The sequence below is a fragment of the Rhinichthys klamathensis genome, unplaced genomic scaffold (genome assembly GCF_029890125.1).
Source record: "Rhinichthys klamathensis goyatoka isolate OS25496 unplaced genomic scaffold, OSU_Roscu_1.1 h1tg000111l_1, whole genome shotgun sequence".
In the NCBI taxonomy this organism is placed as follows: Eukaryota; Metazoa; Chordata; class Actinopteri; order Cypriniformes; family Leuciscidae; genus Rhinichthys; species Rhinichthys klamathensis.
The window spans coordinates 5,499,444-5,526,247 of record NW_026606649.1 but is presented as its reverse complement, the minus strand read 5'-3'; the positions used below and the strand labels follow the sequence as shown (position 1 = coordinate 5,526,247).

The following is a 26,804-nucleotide window of genomic DNA, read 5'->3' as shown; positions in this document are numbered from 1 at the left end:
AATATGATATGAAAACAAATGGTGTCAGCATTCAATCAAATTCGAAAATGTCTTGCCTGCGATGAGAAAAATATATAGGGTAGAAGTCCACCAAAAAATCTTAACACTAGGTGGCAGATTTTGACAACAGGACGTTGAAACGAAACGGATGACCCATGTAGGCTCCAGTGCGGTAGGTGGCGGAAAAGCAGTTCGACAACCGCCATTAAACACTAGAAAACAACAAAACAACAGCCGACCAGTGGAAAGCATTTCCGGGTTCTGACGAGTGATGTGTTGTCATTTTGGTAAAGATGTCAGCGCACGATCACCTGTCTCTCTGTCTGTGCGATTTAATCAGGTAATAATTTTGAAGTATTTATTAAATTTTTATAGATTTTGCAAAGCTAGTGTCGAATAAGTGAAATCCAGCGAGCTGCTGTTACAGTACGAATATCAAAATATTCTTTGTCGCTTTATTTTCTGTTTAGAATGAATGGATAGATACATTTGGTGTATTTTTGAAACATTAAAACACAGTGGTGGATGCTAATCTGTAGTTTCGTATAATTTCAATACTTCAGACATGCACATGTTGATTTAACACAGGTTTCATATGTAATAGTCACTTTAAACCCAAGTGTGATCACCCACATTTATATGATGATGATAACAATACTAAAAATCCCAAATTGTTCAGCCCATAACAGGTGGCTTATTAATCAGTACAAATGATGTTTGAGGATGTATAGGAAATCTATAACATTGTTCATTAGAATTAGTCTTGTGATCATGTCTATGCACTAACTTTTTATTAGGAAACCTTTTGTATGCCAACTGACATTACTGGGAAAGATGGATTATTATTGTATTTGACTTTACCTTCCACAGGTTACTGTGGACACTGCTGTTACCATGCTTCTATCTGAGTCTTGTCCTGACAGCCATTCTCTTCCTTTTAATCATGGGAGTGAGAACCTGGCTGCAGATGAAGAGGAAGACCAGGAGAGCTCAGGATGGTCGGCCTGCCGTGGCCTTCTTCCACCCATACTGCAATGCGGGAGGAGGAGGAGAGAGGGTGCTGTGGTGTGCTTTACGTGCTCTTCAAAACAGGTCAGCTATATCTTTTAGAGTGGGCCATTTATTTGACCTGACATTTATGGGTCAGTGACAAATACGGACTGAAAGCATACAAAAAAAGCACTAAAGCTATAAATTCAATAATTTTTTACTATATTGAAACTGTTATAGTTTTAAGCTTGTATGCTATTTTTAGTTACAAACTTTATTGTATGGTTGATTGATTTTAGTCATTGAAAATGTCAGAGTTACATATTTATAATGATTCCATTATGATGATAAAAACTTCTACCAGATCAAAAGCTAAGGATGGTAATTATTCAGAAGATTTCTTGTAAAGTCTTAAAACGATCATGCATGACTGCAGTGTTCTCAACATAAAGTTGGTTGCCTTATCTTTTCAGACTGATCAGACTATAAGGTTTTTCTAAAATTACTGATAAAAACTCGGAAAAATCCCATAGACTTTAATTGCGCAATGTTCAAATTGAGCCAAGACTATTCAAACTTCAACTGTCTAAATTAAAAATTTATAGTACTATTCTACCATTCTATGTACTATTTCTAATTCATCGAGACTCATTTTCCATTCTATCTAATATTTCTAAACTGAAAACCTTCAAACTTTTAAAACTTAAACTATTTCAAATTGAAAACATTCAAACTTTTAAAACTACTTTAAACTTTGTGGCAAGGCTTTTCCATGCCAACTTAAAGTTTGTCTACAAACCTAATCTAGTTAATTTATGAAATTATCCCACCTCCCTCATTTCTTAGTGTGTGCCCGATGGATGGACGGATGGATTTATTTATTTCGTTTTACTTTAGGTGTGAACTGTTCCCGAGCATGACATTTTTGAATAATGTCTTTAAAATATAATCGCTCATGAAAATGTAGGATAAGACTATATAGTTGAATATATTTTGATTTAAAAGCTATAGTCTTATATTTTGAAATTGCTTTGGACAGCAAAGTGAGCATGGTACATTGCTGACCCTTATATAAATGTATAAAGTTCTGGCATTTAAGTGAAGCTGCTTTGAAATGCATGGATCAACATGGCTGGGCTTTAGCCGCAGCTTATTACATAATGAAAAACTACTCATGATTTCAGGGTTCATACCTTTTTTATTCCCGTATATTTACATAGGTACACAGATGTTTCCTTCGTGGTCTACACAGGTGATCAGGGCGTGACAGCAGAAGAGATTTTAGATGGAGCACGGCGGCGCTTCAATATCAGACTCCCCCGAGCTGTTAAGTTTGTCTTCTTGAAACATCGTCTCCTGGTGGAAGCAAAACTCTTCCCACACTTCACCCTTCTGGGGCAGAGCGTGGGCTCCATCTTCCTGGGGTGGGAGGCGTTGACTGAGTTCGTTCCAGACATCTACATTGACTCAATGGGCTATGCCTTCACCTTACCTGTGTTCCGTTATCTGGGTGGATGTCATGTGGGAAGCTATGTGCACTATCCAACCATCAGCACTGATATGCTGTCTGTGGTTCGAGAAAGAAACCCAAGGTTAGTCATTAATGTTACTGAATGTAAGTGATTCCACAGTTAAATTTTTAATGATTCAAAACCTTAGTTTTTGGCTGATGTCGGGGTTAAAATAACTCCATTATGACTTCATCCTAGTCCAAAACTGACCCAATTTGCATTCTTAATTAACATATTTTTGCATTATGAATAAGTGCAGTAGTTCTGAACCAACTTACAACAGGGCCTTAATATAAAATGTCATTATTTAAAATAAGTATTAAAAGGAAGCTTAATTTTCAAAGTGTTATTCTAGACCTGGAAAAGCTATGCAAATAAAATCTTAAAATTCCCATTTGTATAATAATTATATATATTTTTTATAATTATGCTAAAGCTCTAAAATATTTTTATCGGTTTGAAATTGTGGTACAAAAAATAAAAATCATTATCCTTAATCCTTATCCAGTAAATTAGGAACGACTTGAACAGTCATGTAAATTGTTTGGTATATAATATTTCACAATATTACTTTTTTACTGTATTTTTGATCAAATAAATGCACCCTTGGTGGGTAGAAGAGACTTTTTTCCCAAAAAAAAAGTTGTGAATGATAGTGTATATTATTGGCTTATATAAATTTGTAATTACATTTGTGCATTCTAGGTTCAATAATGCAGACTACATCTCCAGTAACCCTGTACTGAGTGCCATCAAAGTGATTTACTACTGTGTCTTCGCACTGCTGTATGGTCTAGCCGGCTCCTGTAGTGAAGTGGTCATGGTAAATTCCACCTGGACATTAGGTCACATTCTGGCACTGTGGCGTGCTCCTAACCGCACGAATGTGGTCTACCCACCATGCGACGTTCAGGCCTTCTTGGACATCCCTATTGGAGAAGTGGATGAAGAGAAAGAAGGCAAGAGGTGTCACTGTGTGGTCTCGGTGGGTCAGTTCCGGCCTGAAAAAGACCATCAGCTGCAGATCAGGGCTTTTAGAAAACTTCTGGACAGGAAGGGGGTGGAGCCTGTCGGTCGAGAGATCGTGAAGCTGGTGTTGATTGGTGGATGTCGTAACCAGGAAGATGAAGACAGGGTACTGATGCTGAGGGGATTGTGTCAGGAGCTGGGCGTAGCAGACAGGGTGGAGTTTAAACTCAATATCCCGTTTGAGGAACTGAAGAAAGATTTAACAGATGCCACGATTGGGTTGCACACAATGTGGAATGAACATTTCGGTATTGGTAAGATAACAAATATCATGCTTTTTCTCAAAACACTAGACAGATGTACTTCGTGGAACAAGTAACAAAATAATAAATTAAATAATACATTTTTGTATAAGTGTAAGTGTATTAAATGTACATATATTTTAATTTTCAACCAGATATTAATGAAACTTATAATGAAATTATTTTAGGAACACTTTTCAAGGTTTCATTTGTTAGCATTATTAGTTAACCTGAACTAACAATGCACAATAGCTGAAACAGTACGAAACTGCATTTTGTAATCTTAGTTAATGTTAATCTCAACATTCACTAAGACATTTTTAAGGTAAAGAGTTGTATCAGTCAACATTAGTTACATGAACATTTTTATTAACTAACGGTAACACGGTTAATATACGTTTAATTTTCATTTATTTAAATTATTTCTTTCTTTTATTTAAAAGCGAGAAGCATTGTTTCTCTACAGTAATGCATTTAAATGACTGTTACACTGACAACACTCATCCTCTCCCATATCTCCGCAGGTGTAGTGGAGTGTATGGCTGCAGGAACAATCATTCTGGCTCACAAATCCGGTGGTCCGAAGTTGGACATTGTAGTTCCCTATGATGGCGGTCCAACCGGCTTCCTGGCAGATGATGAAGACACCTATGCAGACGCCATGGAACGAATACTTTCTATGACTCCTGCAGCTCGGTTAGAGATCCGACGCCGGGCCCGTCTGTCCGTCACCCGCTTCTCAGACCAGGAGTTTGAAGGCTCATTTCTTGCAGCCGTGGAGCCTCTAATGTCAACACTGAGACTATGAGAGCGATGGAGGAGGAGGTCATGGTACTCTCACCATGTCTCTGTCCTGACCGACTATAGCGAATCAGCGCGGTATAGTTCAGTCTAGTTCACAAGCTTGTGCTGGGCCCATAATGCTGACTATGAATCATTCCGTGTCTAGAGCAGAAGTGAGCAATTCATACTGACCTGTCTTATGAACATTTGCTCTTTATTTAAGAAACATCCCTAAAGTAAGGGATGCTTCATGATGGGAAAAGCTGGTTCTGGTGAGATGCCACCTTTTGCTAACTTAAAGGCAAGAGTGACATTGAATGAAAGAGTTACACTCTGCAGATGAACAGAAAGCAGTTGATTTTGTTTCTTTTAAAACACATGCTGATTTGTCTTTAGATCTGTTTTATGTACATTATTTATGATGAATATGGTTTATAATTATAATAGGTTTGTTTTATTTTATTGTAACAGGTTTCAGAGAGTTACAAATAAGAGTTCAAAAATGTGATATTTCTCTTGGAAGGATATTATACGTTCAACTTTGTTGATTGAATTGTTTTTGTTTTTAATACAATAAATTATATTTGAATGGTGGTCTGGAAATATAACAGGATGTTTTCCCACAGCATTTTAGTAGCTATATTTCTGTGTAATTATTACATTAATATACTGTACATGTTATTACATTGGACAGCTCTTATCAATTCTTAGCATTGTCACATGCAGCTCTCCAACCTCCTGTAACAGATAAGAATTATTTTTACATTATAACTGCTATACAGAAAAGGCATCCCTGGAGCACAGATTCTGGGTAAGGGAAACAGTGTGTGTCTGTCTAGACTAGATAGGAAAGCGACTGAGAGGGGCCAAATTAAACAGGGCATAGTACCAAGGGACACGAGGAGGGAACTGAGAGTATTTAAACAGAATTCTTCTTTAGCTTTCAAAATCCTCTAGATAATTAATATTTAGGTTTAGGAAGCTTTCTCATGATAAAGACGCCTCATCCACCTGCAGTAATCCGATTCATCTCATGTTATAAAATGTATTATGCTTTATTAGAAATGTATTTGACAATTGGCTGATGAATATTGATACTGACTCGTAGGAAGAAATTGTTGTTCAACTGCATAGCATTTAGTATCTGTATTAAACAATACAGAGAATTAACACTCATAAACTCAATATTTTCCGGTAATCACCGCTGGAGTAGCAGAATAGAAACCAGTGAGAAAATGGAGACAGTTTCTACAAAAACCTGAACATCAGTGATTAAAAATGTAAGAATGCTTCAAACAACACGGGTATTTTTCAAAAATCAGGGGAAGTGCAGACAGTCCACTAATACTCTAATGACAGATGACATGCAGTTGCAAAGTTACTTAAAGCCAACAGAATGTTCAAAATGGACCATTAAAATAAAGTGTTACCAATGTATGATTTTAATTTATAATTTAATATTTATAATATAATTTTGTAATTGCAATATTTGTTGGCCAAAGCAATAGCTTGATATTTCTGCCTTTCACATTTTTCTATAACAAGCTGTTAATGACAAATTCCATTGTAACTACGCATATAGTTTAGCAACACCTTCATTATTGGGACATGGTGTCACAAACTCTGGCAAAATGAACTTTGAACACATTATTCCTAGAAAAAAACTGTGTAAAAGTGAAAAAAATGTTGTTTAACAGACCGTAAGGTCGGTGCATACACACAAATGACTTTTATTAATATTGTTCAGGGCTGGATGTTTTTTTTTTTTAGAGTAAGCTGTAACATATTTCATGGTTCATGAACCTGATCTACCACCAAATTAAAGGGTTAGTTCACCCAAAAATGAAAATTCTGTCAGTAATTACTCACCCTCATGTTGTTCCAACCCGTAAGACCTTCGTTCATCTTCGGAACACAAATTAAGATATTTTTGATGAAATCTGAGAGCTGGATCACTCCTCCATAGGCTTCTTCAGGGATTGAACTTGCCGGCCTCGAACAGTTATTAAAGACATCGTTAAAATAGTCCAAGTGACTACAGTGGCTCAATCTTAAGTTTATCAAGCGACGAGAATACTTTTTGTGCGCAAAAAAAAAAAAAAAAAAAAACGACTTTATTTAAACTATTATTAAAATATCTTAATTCGTGTTCCGAAGATGAACGAAGGTCTTACGGGGTTGGAACAACATGAGGGTGAGTAATTACTGACAGAATTTTCATTTTTGGGTGAACTAACTCTTTAACTTGTCAAGCCTTCACTGACCATTTCTCTTCGTCTCTTAAAAATCGGAGTTCGAAACTACTAATTGTAAAGAAAGCAGATTTAATTCTTGCTTATGACAAAATTAGACGTCTGTTCGCTGTTCATCAGTCTGCTCATATCACTGTCAAGAAAATATCTTGATCTCATGCATCATTAAATCTTGAATTTCTCACTCCCTAGTATGTTCTTCTTTGTAATTATTTACTAGCCACATAGTCCTCTAGAGTCTAGACAGCGTCATGGATGAACCGGACATTCCTCTGTTCAGCTCCCCTATGACCTACAAAGTAGAAAGGCAACTTCAGACTGTGATCACATCAGGCCTGCTACAGTTACTTTGCAATAATCTATTGCATTTCACTTTTCCAAGAGTAGGGGGCAAATCTGCAGTTTTAGTTATTGTTTAGAAAGAAGTGTAACAGAAATGTGTTTCTTGCAATGTCAAATTTCAGCTGTTCATTCTTCATATCACAGAATATAAATCAATCTATATGCATAATACTGAAAAGCATAATAATAAAATAAATAAACAAGAATCAACTATTTAAATAAAATATGCAATCCATCATGAAGAAACTTCTGTAACATTGTTTTACTGTAAATTATAAGATGACCAGAAAAAACATTTTTATAGCGTTTTAAACTAGTTATATGCATTTAAATAGAATTGTCATGGTAACATAATAAATGTATAGCACTGTGTAATTTACACTGCTTTTCAAGTACATCTCTTCCAAATGACCAACATCTTTATAGTTAATTGTACAGTCATTTCTCAGATTATCAGAACATATTCTTGGTAAAACAAGCATTGAGTCTGTATGACAAAGTTCCTCTTTATCCAGATGTGCACGGACAGGAGAGTGATGCCAAATTAAACAACGCCTTGTACTAGGAAAGGAGGAGGAGGACTCAAAGCCATACCGGTTAAAAAAGCGACTTTTTTGGTGGTAAGAGCGTCCACTCTGACTGACAGATGAAAATGAAGTGCTGTGTTTTTCTGTATCTGCTCCTGCAGGTTTTTGGAGGTTTAGGTGAGTGTGACATGCATCATTTGCATCACTGACTGGTAAGTGAATAATTATCTGATGACACTCTGGTAAGACTAACATGTTAGTATTTGATTAACAATGGAAAAAGTTAGGCAGATTTTGTACTTTACATTGCTGAAATCTAAGTCAACAGTTACAACTAGCCAGATAGCACACGTACGTCTGCAATATGTCTGTTAAAGATCACTTCATCTGTAAAGCATCTGCTGTTTACTAACATCTGATAAACGTCTTTGAGATGTCAGTTTTACACATTATAAATTATAAACATTTGAAAGATATCTTCTAAATGTATTTGATATCTGTATTGCAGATGAGCAAACACTAAAAAATATGTAAAGACGCTCATCAAATAGACGTCTCTGTGATGTACATGTGCTATTTGTTTTTATGAATAAAACGTTTAATCTTTGAAATTGTTTACCTTTTAACTTTAAAGCCTAGAAATTGTTTGGGACTATACTTGTAAATTTATAAACGAGTAACAGGACCTCTGTTGTGCAACCATAGGCCTTCCTCTGTTTGAGCTCAGCTCTAAAGCAGACGATGCTCTACAGATGGCCCTCAATCAGATCAATGCACGTTATGCCAGGAATCACCTCTACAGAGTATCCAAGGCGTCTGTGAAGAGGGTCAGTACACGCTCTTACAAAACACTGTTTTATCGCAAAACTGGTGTAGGGTGACTAAAGGATCTAGTCATCATGGAATTTTCAAACTTGACATACCCTGGGTCCTTCTAAACCCTGTGTAAACGGAATCTTGGGTTATCCTGATTTATCTTGCTTCACGTTTCACATTGCTCAAAATTTGGGCACATAAAAAAAGGCATGCACGGATAAATCATTTATAATGAATACTGCAATATTCCATACTAAAAAAAGAAGAAGAAAAAAATATTTGTCATTTTGACTTCATGGTGACTTTAGAAGTGGGGGTTAGAACGACAATAACCCAGGGTTAAGCAGTGTGAAAAGACCTAAGATTGGGGATGGTAAGAGAAGTACAACAAAATGAATAGTTAAAAAAGCTAGGCAACAAAACCAAAATTATCTTTAGCAGCGAATACTAGCTTTCATATTGTCAGTGATTGTACTGTGATAACTAACTGTTGATCATTTGCTTTTATTCATTTTAAGATTGTTCCTCTGGGGATGGACACATATGATCTGCATCTGAGGTTTGGCATTAGGGAGACAGAGTGCCAGAAGACCTCTGCGGCCGACCCTCAGGGCTGCATGTACCGCAAAGGTTTTTTTGTGGCAAGTTATCTTAAGGACTTAATTCACATTAATATCATGTGATGATTAAGGTCTGGGTTGGCCTGAGATAACTGGTGTATATAAAACTTGAAGGCAGTTAGTGCTCTTATTTGTATCTTTATATTGTGACAGAACATCTGGTGTCTCTAATGGTGTAGTTAGTCTCAGTGCAATTGTACCAGGGCTGTGCACCATTCAAACTGAATTGACAGAGGCAATTTAATCTCTCAGTCAGCTATGAATCAGTATATATCGTGTACATGAATTGGGGCACTGCAGTAAGGATCCTGGCTCACTACACATTTGGACACTGATTACTATTTCCGGCAACATGACTTTAGAACTTCCGTTAAGGGAATTGTGGACTTTTCCTTTTGAATGGTGGGACTATTTAGGGAGCAAAAGTTTCAGTGCACTGCTAGGATTTTGCGATTGAGACAGCTCTTAAAATGTCCGACTCCCTGATAAGTGCCCTGACTACTGAACTAGGGAGCTGATTGAGATACACCCCACTCCTTTTTGATTCCAATTCAGTGGCTGAACTTGAATTGTGGTAGAAAACAGGATGCAATATGTAAATAATTTGTATAACTGCTGAGTGGTTGTAATTTTCAATATAAATTTACCCATCATAAACACAAACACACACACACACACACGTTATCTAGAAACCACAAAAAAGTGAAAGAGAATGAAATAGCGCCTATATTTGTATTTAATGTACAAATTTAATTATTTTATAGAAAATGGTGAAAGAACTATGACCTATGTACAATATATTTATATATTTGACATTCCCTATTCACTATCATTCAAAAGTTGGATGTCATTAATATTTTTTAAAAACAAGTAATGATCTGTAGTGACTGGACTGACGTTGTATAATGGTTTGTAATAGCAGTATAATGCATTTTTTTTAATGAATCTTATTTGATTCCTGTCCATTCCCATGGTGTTTTAGTCGGAGGCAGGGTGCTATATCATAGCACGAGTGACTCAGGAGCTCAGTCGCATCATCTCTCTCAGATGCACAAAGGCAGACAGCTCGAGCTCGGAGTCCAGTGAGGAGGTGAGTGTGAACATAAAGTGGTTCACCATGGACTTGCAAACAGTATGAGTAGATACAGTATGAGCTGAATTTTAAAGGGCTATGAAACCCTAAACACTTTTTTTTTTTTAGATGTTTACAGATATGTACAGGTTGCACATGACTGAAAACAATAATAGCACACAATATGTTCATCATCAAGGGCAAAGTGGTTATTTTTTATTTATTTTTCTGAGCCATTTTGTTCTTATATAATGCAAGGTTGAACTAATGTCACTTAATGTGAGGTATACGTGTACACTCCGAGTTGTGACTGGCAACAAGCAGGAAGGGCTAGAATGATTTGCATCAGTAAATGTAACTTGACAAAAACTATTAATTGACTTGTGCAGAAGCATGTAAACTGTCTAGGATAGTTAAATATTTTGAATATTAATATGATTATATATATTATTTATATAACATTTTGATAAATCCATGACTGAATGACTGATCAATTAATGAAATAATTTGATTAACCTGAAGTTGCTGAGATAGGCAATGTGAAATCATTTGATGATGACTTCTTTCTACCAACAGGGGAGACTAGGATTATACTACGATTTAAATCATTTTGGGACTAGAGGTAAACACATTTATGTAATATTTTTTTTACACTTTTATATTTGGTGTATTGTGACCATGTTGATAATGCTCTTGTCATATTTGTAGACCGCACACATTCAACTTTATCACCAAGCATTAATGTGTCTCCACCAATTCATGCTGGCCATCACGGCAACACGGAAACCAACCATGTTCGTGGCGACCATTTCAACAATCACCTGCCATATCACTGACCTGCAGAATAAAATCACATGAAGATTCTTCATACACATATTAAGGTGCTACAAATATAAAGCTAAATGAACAGACTACTGTACTAGGGATTTTGCCACTGGCTACCCATATAATGGGAATAGATACCTGCTGACATCAACCACCCCAAGAAACCCAAAGAAAAGAACAGAAGCATGGATATCAATATGTATAATTTCATTTTAAATTACACATTTTGCAGAGAGATATGCAGAGCATGATGTTCAGAGACCTTAAATGGATCAAGACCGGATACTATAATAATTTAATATTAACTTCATTTAGTCACTTCTCAACAGCCTGAAAAGTTTCATGATATTGTAAATACATTCAATAAACAAATTCTTCAAAAGGAAATGTGGACATGAGATAATATGTATACTGGTTTGTACATATGCCATGTGGCTCTTATAGAGCCATTATAGATTGGTACTTAGTGTAAGATTCTGAAGTTGCATGTCATGTCTGAATGGGGAAAATCAGCCAGAATCCTTTGACCGGTAAAACCAACAGGGAAATGTAACTTTTATGTAATAAAATGGTCTTTTCTTGTAAGGTGATAATATTTTGATAGGTTGTTTGATACGCATGTTCTAGAATCTTTTTAAGGCATGGCTGTATTCATGAGCCAATAATACAGGTTATAATACAGGATATAAGATAAAACTATGTGAATAATGATTGTGTCATTCAGTCACATGACTTAAAAGTCCATCTCTTCATAGGTGAACAATTTGTAAAAGTCAGCTTGAACGTTCACCAGAGGAAGTAAGGACTAACAAGGAACAGCAAGGCAGTCATTTGTTTTACCTAGACAAAGATACTGCAGCAAATGAGAATATCTACATTTTAAACAGGTCTAATAAAAAAAAGCAAACATTCCACAGTCTCACAGAACTAGACATTGAGGCAACTCCCTGAACAACTCCTCCTTCATGTTACAATTTTGACAATTACATTTAAAACGCACTTAAAGTGGCTCAAAGAATAATAGTGATCAGAATAGATGCTAGATGTATCCACTGAGCACTGGATCTGCCACACAATTGGTGAAAGTCGTGCCGAACTAATATACCAACCAAACACACAGTCTACATCGACCTATACATCTAATACTCCTCAAACAAAAATAACCATCCAATTATTTAAAAAAATGCAGTGTAAAATAACAAAATCTCTTCAGATTATTAAATAATAATATAAAAAGAATATAAAATCAAAATTAAAAATCCCACCCAACCCCAAAGTTCAAAACATTCATCTTCCCAAAAATCAATAAGATTATTTTATATTATGCAGTTTTGTATTCCATGCAGTACCAAGGTGTTGAAGTGGAATCACTCAGTTGTTTGAAACTGATGCACTGTCACAAAGTCACAAGAAGTTTCAGCTTTACTGAGTCGTTTTGTACAGAACAAGCTGAGCATAATCAACAAAATGATGGCTTCCCCTCTACAACTATGACAGACATGAAATTAGCAAGCAAGAGTGTCCAAGAAAAGTTGAAGTTGTATCAGTTTGTTAGTTTGGTGCTGTGGTCCCGCTTGGGTGGGGCTGGAGGCGGCCCTTTCCGTAGCGTTGCATAGCCTGAGATATTCCCGGACATGAAGCCACTCCCACTGTGCCTCTGTTGGTCATGCAGAACTTCAGGGGGAGGTGGTGGCAAAGCCATGTCATCCATTGTGGCCACAGGGTCCACTTTGTCTCCCAAGACTCGCGAAGACTTGCGTTTCAGTGTCTTGTTAAGGTCCTGCAAGAAGTTGGGTTGCGTGGTGCCTTTGGGAGAAGATGGCCGAATAGGGCCCCCTTGTATGGAAGGTGGTGAGAGGGGTGGAGACTCTCTAATAGAGTTGTTACAGCGAAGTGATGCTGGAGGTTGCGACTTCTTCAGGGAACTCTTGCCCCAGGCAGGCTGGGGCTGTGGATTGACCACAGCTATTTTTGGAGACACACCATTTGAATCACCTGGAAGGGGCGGTGGTGGAGGAAGGTCAGACTCCAGTGGGGGAGGAGGGAAGAATTCATTCTCTGGGGGTGGAGGGGATGGGAAGTCTGCAGTTGATTGGCGGTTCTGATTAAATTTGGTCTGCAAAGCCAAAGGAAGATTTGCCAGATTGAGCTTCCCTGGTTTGGGGGGTGCACGTGGACCTGTAGAAAACTCTTTGGAGTGTGAGATGCTGGAGGTTGATGTTGATGAAGAAGCAGAACTAGGGTTAAACTTGCTCACCAAGTTTCTGCAGGACTCCTGGTACTGGTTGCGTTGAGGAGTCGGTGGAGGTTTCTTGACACCTGCAGCTGAACCAGAGGACTTTCTGATAGGAGAGCCTGACATCAGAGGAGGAGGAGGAGGAGGAGGAGGGGGAGGAGGGGTAGGGCCTGACATCGGAGGAGGAGGAGGAGGGGTAGGGCCTGACATCGGAGGAGGAGGAGGAGGAGGAGGAGGAGGAGGGGGGGTAGGGCCTGACATTGGAGGAGGAGGGGTAGGGCCTGACATCGGAGGAGGGGGAGGGCCTGACATTGGAGGAGGAGGAGGAGGAGGAGGGGGAGGGGTAGGGCCTGACATTGGAGGGGGAGGGGTAGGGCCTGACATCGGAGGAGGAGGAGGGGGAGGAGGGGTAGGGCCTGACATCAGAGGAGGAGGAGGAGGGGGAGGAGGAGGGGGAGGGCCTGACATCAGAGGAGGAGGAGGGGGTAGAGGAGGGGTGGGACCTGGAGGAAGAGGAGGTGGTGGTGGAGAAGGAAAAGCAAGGGTACTCTCTGGTGGAGGTGGTGGAAACTCAGGTGACCGCTGTTGCTGCTGGGCTTGACCTACAGGCTGCCATTTTGGTTTAGCCTTCACTGCAGGTGGGGACTGGGGAGCTTTGTGGCTCTCCGCTTGATTGGCCACTGCAGGAGATGCAACAGGAAACTGGCTAGCAAGCTGCTTAACCAGGGATGGCACTGATGAGGTTTGGCTGGCGAGGGGCAGTGTCTTGGAGATGCTGTGCTGCTTGGGTAGTGTTGGCGGGGGTTGGTTCTTCAATGGTGCTGGAGGTGGAGGAGGAGGGGGAGGTGGCACTGGAACTTGGGGTGACGGAGCTACTAGGGATACTGGAAAAATGCCATGGGAAGTTTTGGGTGCTGTTTGGGGTAGAAATCCACCAGTGAAAGTTTTTGGTAAAACTGCTGGTTGAATTGGCAGCTGTGTTGGGCATGGTGGAGGTGGTGGATATGGAGCTGGAACAACATGCTGTTGAGGAGTGAGTGTAGGTGCAGGTGGTGGGGGAAAAGGGGTCTGATTAGCTGGGGGCAATACGTCCAGGGGTACATTGGAAAATTTTTGGGCAAGAACCTGCTTGAGTCCATTGACTCTGCAAGGTGCCTGGACTGTAGAGAGCGGTGGAGGAGGGGAAAGGCCATTAGCCTGGAGAGGGGGTGGAGGAGGTGGTAAAGGGTGTGATTGGAATGGCACTATGGGTGGAGGAGGTGGTAATGGTTGTGACTGCATGGGCATTATGAGAGGAGGAGGTGGTGGTAGAGGCTGTGACTGCGTAGGTTTTAAGAGAGGATGAGGTGGTAGAGGTTGTGACTGCATGGGCATTATGGGAGGAGGAGGTGGTAGAGGTTGTGACTGCATGGGCATTATGGGAGGAGGAGGTGGTAGAGGCTGTGACTGTGTAGGTTTTATGAGAGGAGGTGGTGGTAGAGGTTGTGACTGCATGGGCATTATGGGAGGAGGAGGTGGTGGTGGTGGTGAGGGGGTTAGAGGGGATGACTGTAAAACTGCTGCTGGGGCTGGTGGACCAAGCTTCAAAACAGCCATGGCTGATCCCGGCGGAGGCATTGGGGCAGGTGGAGGTGGAGGAGGAGGAGGTGGGATATTTGCCCCTGGTGGAATATTGTTTGATTGTGGTTTGGATACTGGAGGGACTGGTGGCACTTGCTGCTGGATTTGAGGATGAGGTTTGTGGTGACTTATAGCCTGAGAAGCATTCTGCAGGCGAGTGATAGTGCTGTATTTGGCAAACATGGTAGGAGTAGCATGGTGGGGGATACTGGAAACAGGAGGTGGTGGGGGAGGGGGAGGAGGAGGAGGAGGGGGTGGCGGGGCTGGAGTTGCTTGGGGTGGTGCCTGTGTTGGGGCTTGGTGGACACTTCCTCGTGACTGTGGAATTGAATGTGCATTTGGCTGTTGCTGTAGGTGTGGATGCTGCTGTTGGGCCACATGATGAGAAGAATGGGTGCTATGGCTTGAATGGGTAGAACGGATCGATTCTGGTCTTGCCTGAACCAAAAACAAAACAAAAAAAACAACAACAAATAAACAAAAATCGATAATGTGTTATTTCTTATTTGTATATCTTATATTTGTATATCTCCCTATCCAAATACACTTCATTCAGGTCATCAGCTCATTAGTATAGACTCTAAAACCTGAATTGGGTGTCATAAAAAGGAGACATTTGAAATGTACAGTTTGGGGGGCTTCTACAACGGGGTTGAAAACCACTAGCACACAAGAATAGTCACCCAAAAATTTAAATTTCACAACATACTTCAGCACCTAATTTCATGTTGTTACAAACCTGAATGACTTTTTCTTCTTTGGAACACAAATGGAAAAATTTAGATTTTTCATGCAGTTAAAAAGAATGAGGAAACTGACTGAAAACCTTAGTTTCTCATACAAAGCTATAAGGGTTCGATATCAATTAATACATAATTGCATCAATTATTACATAATTTATTGCAACTGCACGGAGAAAAGTGACCAGCACAGTCTACAGAATCCTTTTGTGTTCCACAAAAGAAAGAAAGTCACACAGGTTTAGGACATGAAGGTGAGCAAATGATGATGGAATTTTCACCTTTGTGTCAAATTTTCCTTTAAATAATTGGTTCATCTTAGTGTTTTATCAAGAGATTAATTGAAGAAAGTGCAGGTAAAGAGCAAAGATGTATCTCTCCAGAACAAATAGAGAAAGAAGAACTCACCTTTGTGCTCTCCTCTATCTGAGTCCCTCTCTTCCAGGCCTCAGAGAAGATTGAACTGACCACACTCTGGGAGCGGGCATGGGAGGATGAAGTGCCATCGGACATACCACTGTCTGTCTGGCTAGAGTGGTTTGACTGTGACTCTTTAAGCAAAAACAGATTAAACATTAACAATAACCCATACACTTACAGTAATGCAAATCAGTAAAATCACTAATATTCCATCAAAAAGGATATTCTCCAGAACTGCCAATCCTTATATTTCTAGAAATTTCAGTAGAAAAATATGAAAAAAAAAGTGTATAAAGGAGCAGTCAGTAGCCTGGTTTCCATTACAGAATTGCGCAAAAATGTTGCGATATTTTCTAAATGTCGATAAAAAACTATTGCGAAATGACTTCGTTTTCATTAACCGATGTTATGCGACTAAAACAATTTTTTCCTCTGGCGATAAGTCATTTCCAAACATCATGGGAACTCATGTTGGTAGGTTTACGTATATCGCAGCCACTGCACTAGCCGTATTTGAATCGAAGGAGACGTAGGTGTGTTATCCACACATTAATGGCAAACAAAGCCCCTTATACTTAGGAGCGGCCACGTATGAGGTGTTTCTGGGTGTTTCTCCCTTCTATCTGCTTCAAGGTCTCGATAAATTGTGGCATCTCTTTTGTTGATTAGAATCCAGTATTCCCGTAATTCTTTTGTCTTTTATGAGTTTAATAAAGAACTCTGTCTCGTCTTCTGTCCAAGCATACCATGCCGTCTTTAAAGAATGATCGACTTTTACGTACGCCAGGTGAACTGTAAATGCAAAAAAACTGTTTCCATTGCAATTTTGCAAAATATTCCTTTTTCAAACTGCCTGAAAAACCACCTCATGCGAGCATAAAAACGTATTTGCAATATATGCGAGTTTTTGCAAAATTGACGTGTTTCAATTGGGCGTATTTTCAATTCGCAATTTAATTTGCACAATGTGAAGGGCAATGGAAACATTTAAAGGTGCAATGTGTAAAAATTTTGAGTATCTATTAACAGAAATGCAATATGACATCCATAACTATGTGTTCAGTGGTGTATAAAGAACTTACTTCATAAACCGTAATGTTTTTATTACCTTAGAAAAAGGCATTTATATCTCCATAACCGCGGGCACCCCCTTCTATGAAGGTCGACATATTGTGACGTCATGTTTCTACCGTAGCCGACAGCGAACAAACAGCGTTACAGAGCGCGTTTCGTCACTACATTGAAAGAGAAGCAGCAGAAAGCTAGAAGCTAGCCATAAACACCGTGAGTAGTGACTTTTCCCTTGTCAGTGGAGTAAAATATGTAGTTGAATTGTTTCATGTAACTTAGTTCTTCTCCCTCGCTGTGTTATGGCTTTGCTATGTGGGGATAAATGTGCTGGTTACGTTCGTGAGACAGCTGATTAGTAGGCTACTCTTGTCATTGACCGTAAAACAGTAACATGAATCACCAACCCGTCGATTGCGGTCGACAAGTCGATCTTGGAAGCATTTTAAGTCGATCGAGTTTCCAAAATCAGAGAAAAAAAGCCTATTGTGTGTAGTAAATGGTGTCTAGGGGATGCGGAGGCGCGCGCTGTTACAATCACGTCATTTTTGCCGCACGCACCTTTGGGCTCATGCGGACGCGTCCAGTATAAACAAGGCTTAACGCTTTAACCAGCTCAGCCACAGTAACAGCTCATATTAGCCAGTTAAACTTTTACTACCCTGTTAGAAAAAATATATAGTGGCATAGTTTCATGTGGTTCTTCTCCCTCGCTGTATTATGGGTTTGCTATGTGGGGAGAAATGTGCTGGTTACGTTCGTGAGACAATCAGCTGATTACTATTATTATATTATGTATTAATATAATACATAACCCTTCATCCTCACCTGACTAAGGCTATGTAAACTTTATCCATGATGTGGTTTATAATGGACTGTGGTACAGAAACTTGGTTTACTCTGGCTATTCTCTGCTGTCTCAGACGACGATGTTTGTCCCGTTTTAGCCTCCGTAGCTTCTTCGAAAGGGAGGGGTGAGCAGTGGGCTGAGCCCTTAGTGCAAACTCGCAACCGAACCGCTAGATGTCGCTAAAAATCACACACTGCACCTTTAATTCACATTTAATTCACATTTAATTCACATTTAATTTGCGCAATGTGCAGAGGTGGGCACAAATACATCAAAAACTATTTTGTTACAAAATACAAATACTGGCTCATGAAATGTAACAAAATAAAATACAAAATACTGATGTGAAAAATGTATTTAAATAAAATACAAGTAATTAGTATTTTGAAAATACAAAAATACTCCCACAATAATCTTAAGTCTTTTTTTTTGTATTACTGAAAGGTCAATAACACAAATATGATAAATGTGTAAATTCAAAATGGCGAAGTAGCAAAATAAAAAAGTATGGCCATTTCACTAAATCTCTACAGGGCCTGAAATAGCTCCCTCTGACGTAAATGGCATGTATAGCTAAGTTCACATCAATGGTGTGGTAGTTTTATACAAAATCAATATCAATATTTCTCATATGTAATACGTTTATATTGTGAACGCTTGCTTAGCATGGAGATTTCAGTGGAGTTACGACAGACGCGCTGTTTCATAATAGGTAGGGCATATGATGTCCTTTTAAGAATGACAACACAGTGCATTGATCTCATAAGGCACAATTATTTTCTCTATAATGCCATTCAGTGTGCAATATGTGTGTGTGTAGACTGTATATTTTTCACAAAACACTTTACCTTAAAGGTGCTATCAGCGATTTCAGGCCCAAAAAAGGCCGAAACATAAATTATCACATTCATCTCATTTTTCCTAGGGGGAAATCACCGACAGGGTGTTGTGAGGTTTTGCTCCGACTTCGCGTGCAGCCGTGCAAAACCTCACAACACTGTCGGTGATTGGTTGGAACCAGTGATGCGCGGGTCAATGTATAAACAAACCGCACCCGACCGACGTTTTCAACTAACCTGCCCGCAACTCGGACCGCAAAAAAAAGAAAAGAAAATATTGTACCCAACCCGCTTCCTGACCCGCATTTTTTAAAAGTAGTAAATGCTCACCGTAGCGTCATTGGGCCATAGACGTATAGGAACTTGGGGTGCGGAGGAGTGTGGCCGCTTTTGGAAAAGTGTGAAAGCCCTTAGGAGCGCAAACTGTTCTTTTTCTGAATGCTGTATGATATAGCCTAGTGTTATGTAACAAAGGCTTGATTTATTCATTTATTTCGTTTCATTTTCTTAACAATTAAGATGCTGCATGTGTTTATCCAGTCTAATCTAAGTGTGCGTCTCTCCCCTGACTTTCCCAACAAAAATCCCGCCCCCTCTCAGAAAATACACTGACATTACTGAGCTATATGCTTTTAAAAGTAGCCTATTAAAATGGTACAATGGCATTGCTCAGTTCAACGTGTTGGGAAATCGGGCATTTTACGTCAGCATTTATTCAAAAGTTAATAATGCTCAACATTCGAAAAGGTAAATAAGGATTTCCCACTTGTCTTAGTAGGCAGCTCGTGCGTCATCTTCGCGCCAGTTATTCAGTCAATAAAGTATAAGTTAGGCCTATGTATTTCATAGAAAATTGTGTCAAGTAGGCCTACTATATAAATTACAAAGGTTTAATTGGCATTTATATTTTTTATATTTCAAACGACTTGACCGACCGCGACCCGAATATCATTAAAAATATTTTTGGATGACTCGTAACCGCGGGTGACCGTAGGCACCCGCTCATTTTGGATCAACCCGCGCATCACTGGTTGGAACACTGTTTGTTTAGGTTTTGGTGGTTGGTGAAACCCATTGTTTTTGAGTGCAGATCTCAGAGCCTAGACGCGGTTTTTGGACGGCATGCTAATGGGGCGGGCAGCTACCGGATCGCTAGGAAAAATTAGATGAATGTGATCATTTATGTTTCGGCCTTTTTTGGGCCTGAAATCGCTGATAGCACCTTTAATGCCGTTTTTAAGAGGAGCAGCGCCACTTCTTCTCCTGTGTTCAAAACTCATTCACTTCTTGGAGGAAGCGCGGTCTACAGGGTGTCACGTGATTTTCGTGCATCTAACCTGGACATTGCCATTGCCAACATCAGACCGAAAATATGGCAAAATCTTTTACTATGGTGATTTTTCTTAAGTATTTAAGTATTTGAAATACTCAAATACACTCCCTCAAAATATTTTGTTACAAACTACATTTTATTTTTTCCACACCTGCAAAATACAAATTACAAAATACACTAAAGTAATTAAATACGTATTTAAAATACATTTAATTGAAATACTGCCCATGTCTGGCAATGTGAAGGGCAATGTGAAGGGCAGCCAGTGTCTAAGTAGGTTTAAGTTACTCACCAGGTATACTGACTGAGCTTGTTCCTGACTTGATGCTGGTGCTGGAGAGAGAAGACCAGTCATAGGCAGCTTCAGTGCGCTTCATGGCTTCCTGGTAGTTCACATACAATTGCTTCCCATACTGTGCATAAAACACAATGGGCAGAGATGAGACTTAAGACATTTCCAATGTGAGCTCTGGCAACAAGTTATTTTTCAAATACAGAAGAATGTTAGTTGTATAAATAATTTGGCCTATTAATTTGTACTAGAAGAGCATTTCATTAATTCATTAATACAACAGAGGACAGGAAAAGCCATGGGATTACCTTAGCAATACGAATTCCATTGACCCATTGGTGTAGAGTTCTGACATCATCACAGCACAGGTATTTTATATATTGTGACTTCTTCTGGATCTGAGGGTGCTGTGGGCACAATCAACAATGTTACCAAGACAATGAAGAGGACAATGGTTCAAGAAAATTTATTTGGCTTGCTAATACTTATAAACCACTAGAGGGCAGCAACAAGGGTTTATGGCCTGGAGGATCACTGAGGCCCCCTAGTGGAAGTCTAAAGCAGTTGTGTTCATTTTTGAAAACAAGTTTTTAATAAGTAACTAGATAAGACAGTTTGGGGTGTGAGTGTGTGCCATGTACGTTGTAGAACAGCTTTATTTTACTCATAAATTGAAAAACCCCATTATAAAATCCCATAGGAAAATCTCGAAAGAACCAGCAGTGAATTTTGGTGTGTTCAAGTCATCTCGTAAAGATCGTATTTACGAGTTGAACGCACATGAATGCCACCAAAATGTGGTAAATACGTGTGGGAAGCTCGGGATTTTATATAAGCCCCGTTTTTTACGAGTTGGGGAAGTGTCAGTGAGAAACATGGCAAAACACCACAATACTTAAAGGTATTTAGCAGTGATATTGTCAGGCTTTTCTATTTACAGCGTATTAAGCTAATTGCCTGCACATAATATGATGGCATTATAATATAACAATGTAAAATGTAACGATAAACTTTTCAGTGGATCATAAATTAATTAAAAACATAAAAAAGCAAAGCACACCTGATGCACAGGTTTGCTTTGATTTGTTTGCCTGATTCTTTGTTCTTCATTTTCTAGAACTAGAGTTTGAGAACCTTGCTGTATTTTTGTGTAATTAATTAAGAAAAAGTACACCGCAATCTTACTCCAACGAAAGTGACTTGAACACACCTGCCTTCGTTCCCTCGTAAGTACGAACTTCCCAGGAGGACTTGAACGCAACATTAGACTTCCGGGATCTGACATCACTCTATTACCAAATATTTGAGTACAGAGTTGTTTCATTAGCAGCTAAGGTTTGTCGAGATGTTGTTGAAATGCACTACCATTCAAAAGTTTGGAGTCTGTCAGATTTTTTTATGTTTTTGAAAGAAGTCGCTTATGCTCACCAAGGCTGCATTAATTATATATATAAAAAAATACAATAAAAACAGTAATACAGTGAAATATAGCTGCAAGCAGCCATTCCGGGGCCAAGCGCAAACGCAGACGACAAGACATGCCAACATGGCTGGAAGTTTCAGACCGACAGCAGCAAGGAGCAATTAAAGACATTTTAAGAGAATGTTGGGCAAATGGCTAAAAAATCATATATACAGTAACTTTTAAGATGATTTAATGGATTATCACTTTCGACCAATAGGTGGCGCAGTTACGAAATCGATGTGATGTGGTCAGAGTGAGGTGACAATGACACATACAAAGTTTGGTGTCAAAATATCAAGGCATTGCAGAGATAAAGACTTAATAGTCATTTTGGCAGCATGTCTCAACTTTGCTGCTGCGGTATACAAAAACGGTTTCGTCTATCGTCACGAAATCCATACCTTTTAGTCGGTACAGTCGGGAGATGATACGATTCGATTTTGGTGAAAATCGGACCAATGGTCTAGGAGAAGTTCGAAAAAGAAGGTTTTGAAAGTAAATAAAGATGGCGGACAGGAAGTTCGTCCAAATACGTCAAACTTGGTATCTATGTTCTCGGCATGACCCAAGGAATCTATTAAGACCAGTGTCATTACAATAAGCACATTTTTAAAAAAGTTATTAGCATTTTTGGAAATGTAATTTTAACTTTTGACCAACAGGTGGCGCTGTCTTGAAATCTTTTGAGTACCTTCAAGGCAAGGTGCTGGTAACAAATTCTGAGTTTCGTAATGTTACAGCAATGTTTTTATTAAGTATAGCATTTCACATCACAAAACTGCATTGAAATCAATGGGATTTTCATGTTTTGTTCTATTATAGCGCCACCAAGAGGCAAAATCCCACAATTTTTTGCATGTGTCCTCAGAGTGAGCCCCTACATCTGTGTGTCAATTTTGGTGAAGATATCTCGATTAACTTCAGAGTTATAGACATTTATGTGAAAAAACACGTAAAAAATGACTGACACGTGACTTTGATTGAATTTTACGACCCCTTACTATCAATATTTTGGCATTTGGGCATTGGCGTATAGCTATCGACCTATGTTTCCAATTTTCTGACGGTGGTTTCGTCTCGATCGGACTAACGGTTTCGAAGATATCGGCAAATGTTTTTTAAGCGCTAAATCACAACTCTACACAAACCGTAAGCCGAAACCTAGCATGTTTGGTATCTCTGGACTCGGCAACGATTCAGGACCTCAACGAGATGACTCCCGTGAAAATAAGTCAACCACAGCCAGAGTTATAAGCATTTGAAAAATAAATTTTACCACTAGGTGGCGCTGTTTCGAAACTTCTCAGGCTCCTTCAGGGCATCGTACTGATGACCCATACCGAGTTTCGTAACAATTCGTTCATGCGTTCAAAAAATACAGCATTTTTGCACATAATTCAAAATGGCCGACAGCCAAAATGGCCGATCTGGGAAAATTAGATATCAGTCGACTCGGCATGACGCCCTGAATCTAAAGAGACCCCTTTTATGATTTTTGGACAAACCGTTCAGAAGTTACGAGCAAAAATAGCTGTTTTTCATATCTCCGGACCAGTAGGTGGCGCTGCGCCGAAACGCAGCATGTAGCCTCAGGTCATGCTTGTGATGACATGTACCAAGTTTGGTCTGAAACTTGAGTGACATCACCTTTTGATTTAGAGACTCCAAAATTGATATGGTGAGAGTTCAGACTGTCCTCTATCTGTGCGCCAAATTTCATAACTTTCCCGGAAACGGTTCTATGGGCTGCCATAGACGCCCAGTCGGAAGAATGAAGAATAATAATAAGAACGGGAACAGTTACAATAGGTGCCTCCGCACCTTCGGTGCTTGGCCCCTAATAATAATAATAAGAACCGGAACAGATACAATAGGTGCCTCCGCACCTTCGGTGCTTGGCCCCTAAATATTATTACAATTTAAAGTAACTGGTTTCCATTTTTAATAGATTTTAAAATGTATTCCTGTGATGGCAAAGCAGAATTTTCAGCAGCCATTAACTCCAGTCTTCAGTGTCACCTTCAGAAATCATTCAATTTCAGATACTCTGATTTGTAACATTTCTAATGAACATTTCTAATTATTATCCCACTAGAAAAAGGGAGTGCTGTAGGGATGTCAATATGCGGGGTATTGAAATCACTTTTGAACGCATGTTCGCTTTTCAATTTCACTTTCTGATTAATAGAAATTTCAAAAGAACAGCATTTATTTGAAACAGAAAACTTTTGTAACAATATACTGTACATGTTTTTATTGTCAAGTCTGGTCAATTCAATGCATCCCTGCTGAATAAATTATATGAACATTATAATGAAATTATATAATGATAAATAATAATAATAAATAAAATATTGCACTACTTTTTAAAAGTTTTGGATCAGTATGATCCAATTTTGGAAAAGGTAACAAACAAGAGCACATCCATTTAAACAGGCTTAAGGATAACAAGCCATAACATCACACACGCACACACACCTTGAGGGCCAGGCAGTAGTCAGTGGGGGCCTTGTACTTGCTTCGGTAGTCCTGACCATAATAAACATTAACATGGTCCAACTGCAGGAAGCACACCAAATCCCTGGAAGCCTAGAGCGTTCAAAATAAACATTAATATTGTTTTATATTTATTACCATCTGTTGTTAATTTGGACAGTTTATTCTGTATAGCTTACAGTGAAGGAAATTGAGATGATAAAAGCAAACATTTAGAAATACAATACTATAAACTGCAGATACAACAAAGCAGAATCAAATATCCAGGGACAAATCTTAACTGGCATGTCGTTAACTGTCACAGAATTTGATACTAACACAAAACCCATGTTTCATTTGTATGCTTGTAATAGACTTGATCAAATAATGAGTAACTAATGTTTTCAACTTAAAATGATATAACAAAATAAGACATGGGGGTTGATGTCAAAGTGGATGACAAACAACATATGGTTTGTGTAGAGTATCCTCAGTGAATCCATAAACAGGAAATTCCACTCAAGAGTTCTTTAGGTTCTATGTCCATTTAAAGAGAACATGACACTAAATAAACACACACAATAACACTGACCTTGGCTTTGCCCTTCGGCACAAAATAGATGCCAGATGCCCTCAGCAGAAAGTAGCGCTTCTTCCAAGACTTTTTACCATCCTCCTTCAACCACAGCACTCCCTCAATTTCAGGAACAGACACTGAGCTTCCACAAAAACATTCCTTCAAGACATACAGATACAAAAACATCAGTAAGCATTCTAAAAAACATGTTATCTTGACAGATTTAGACTGATATAAACTCTGTCAGCCATCACAATTATCACTTCCAAATTAACATCACAGTGATGAAGGCTTTGGGTCACATTCACTAACTGCGTGTGTATGTACTTATTTGCATGTTAAACAAGGAAAAATATTCAAATCTGATGTTTTGTACAAAGCAGCTGCATTATAACTACATTTTTAGCCATATTACTATGCAGTTGTATTATAATGTATGTTTCACCTCCAGCAGTGCCTCCTTGTTTCTGTCTGCCATCTCAGAGGTCTCCTTCCTCCCAAGTAAATAGTTCTTAGAAACACAACATGCAACAAGTGAATCAGGGTGACGGAATATAAAAAAAAAAAAATCACAAAAAAAATCATAACTCATTACTATTACTTTAAAGGCAGGGTAGGTAAGTTTGAGAAACTAGCAGAAAACTGCTGGATTTTGAAAGTATCCAACAGAGAAAACTCCCACCCCCTCCCTTCTGGGCTCCTTCCAAAGCCAGGCACATGAACCCAAAACACATGAACGCGTGATGTCGACTGCTCAGCTGGAGGACGCGTTTACCAGCGCCGAGCAGAGAGGAGCGCAGTGCATGGAGTGACATCACCTTTTTTTGCCTTGTTTGCCTGCGCTGATTGTATATGCAGGTACAGGTGGTACTGGGAATTTTGACTGCTCTTTCTCTGCCATAATTGTGAGGCTTCCTAGCTTCCGGCCGGTACGTGCCTCTCCTCTTTCGAAATGAGCGAGTCAACTGGGTGCGCGCATCCTGTAGCAGCAGGGGTGGTAGCCATGGTAGCGAGGGAGAGTGACAGTCACCAAGCCAATCATTGCATTCGTTCCGAATGGAAAAAGTAGCTGTGTTTATTGCAGCCCTGAGAGGACTACAGTACAGACACTCGATTTTTATACTCTCCTTTTTAGAGTACTTACATTTTAGATATATATTGGTATATAAAGACAGTTTAAACAAATTTGGGAAAAAGTGTTTTAGAAACAAACTGCCTACCCTGCCTTTAAGCCTGACTTTATCTAAGAATGTGTGCATATACACTACTGTTTAAAAGTCTAGGTTTGGTAAGAGTTATTTATATTTTAAAAAGAATGCCTAATGTTTAATCAGACTTTTTTCAGCATATATGTAACAAAAGATAGAGCTTCACCTGTGGGTTTTTGAAAAGTGCATACTTTTCAATCCGCTCAATAAACATGAGTTTGTTCTGACTGTCTCTGGTCCAGTTGAGCAAGTTCTCCACAAGGTTCTCATGGTCTTCAAAAATTCTCTCTGAGGAAAAGACAAAGTAAGAGGGAGTGAGAGTGATAAAGTATATAATAATCTACATATTGTCCCTCAGGTTCACAGGTCATCTAAGCATGTGCAAGCATCCTCACCCATCTGTAGCTCAGGGATGGTCTCGACCAGGGCCCAGTCTGGACTGTAACCGCAGTGAGATTTATCCAGCAGACTATCCAGCACCTGCCTGACTGTCTGCCTCTCGTCCACCATCATGGTCTTTGAACTCTCATCTGACATGTGTACACGTATCACCAGCTGATGAAGAAGATTAAAAGGAAAGCCCAGTTTGGTTAATTCAAGTACATTTAATATTGACTATATTTACACATACATTTTCATAGTAAGCCACATTTCACAGATTATACACTAGAA

At 39.1% G+C, this 26,804-nt stretch overlaps 3 protein-coding genes across 3 annotated transcripts in view; 2 read left to right on the top strand and 1 right to left on the bottom strand.

Annotated features, from left to right (window-relative positions):
* Positions 1-225: 225 nt before the first annotated feature.
* Positions 226-5,163, top strand: alg11 (ALG11 alpha-1,2-mannosyltransferase). The gene is made up of 5 exons (XM_056254317.1): positions 226-340; positions 871-1,092; positions 2,211-2,582; positions 3,207-3,784; positions 4,297-5,163. Exons 1-5 carry the CDS (start codon positions 294-296, stop codon positions 4,578-4,580), a joined length of 1,503 nt encoding a protein of 500 aa, XP_056110292.1. The 5' UTR covers positions 226-293; the 3' UTR covers positions 4,581-5,163.
* Positions 5,164-7,761: 2,598 nt separating this feature from the next.
* Positions 7,762-11,452, top strand: spp2 (secreted phosphoprotein 2). The gene is made up of 6 exons (XM_056254321.1): positions 7,762-7,853; positions 8,382-8,503; positions 9,011-9,133; positions 10,095-10,202; positions 10,761-10,806; positions 10,893-11,452. Exons 1-6 carry the CDS (start codon positions 7,796-7,798, stop codon positions 11,018-11,020), a joined length of 585 nt encoding a protein of 194 aa, XP_056110296.1. The 5' UTR covers positions 7,762-7,795; the 3' UTR covers positions 11,021-11,452.
* Positions 11,301-26,804, bottom strand: part of raph1b (Ras association (RalGDS/AF-6) and pleckstrin homology domains 1b) — an 80,015-nt gene continuing 64,511 nt past the window's right edge. The window contains exons 8-16 of the mRNA XM_056254248.1: positions 26,528-26,687; positions 26,299-26,420; positions 25,370-25,435; positions 24,940-25,083; positions 24,351-24,461; positions 20,716-20,814; positions 20,408-20,528; positions 16,014-16,156; positions 11,301-15,303 (exon numbers count right to left, since the gene is read on the bottom strand). Of these exons, the coding sequence (XP_056110223.1) occupies positions 12,553-15,303; positions 16,014-16,156; positions 20,408-20,528; positions 20,716-20,814; positions 24,351-24,461; positions 24,940-25,083; positions 25,370-25,435; positions 26,299-26,420; positions 26,528-26,687 (3,717 nt within the window). The 3' untranslated portion in view covers positions 11,301-12,552. The remainder of the gene's footprint in view (positions 15,304-16,013; positions 16,157-20,407; positions 20,529-20,715; positions 20,815-24,350; positions 24,462-24,939; positions 25,084-25,369; positions 25,436-26,298; positions 26,421-26,527; positions 26,688-26,804) is intronic.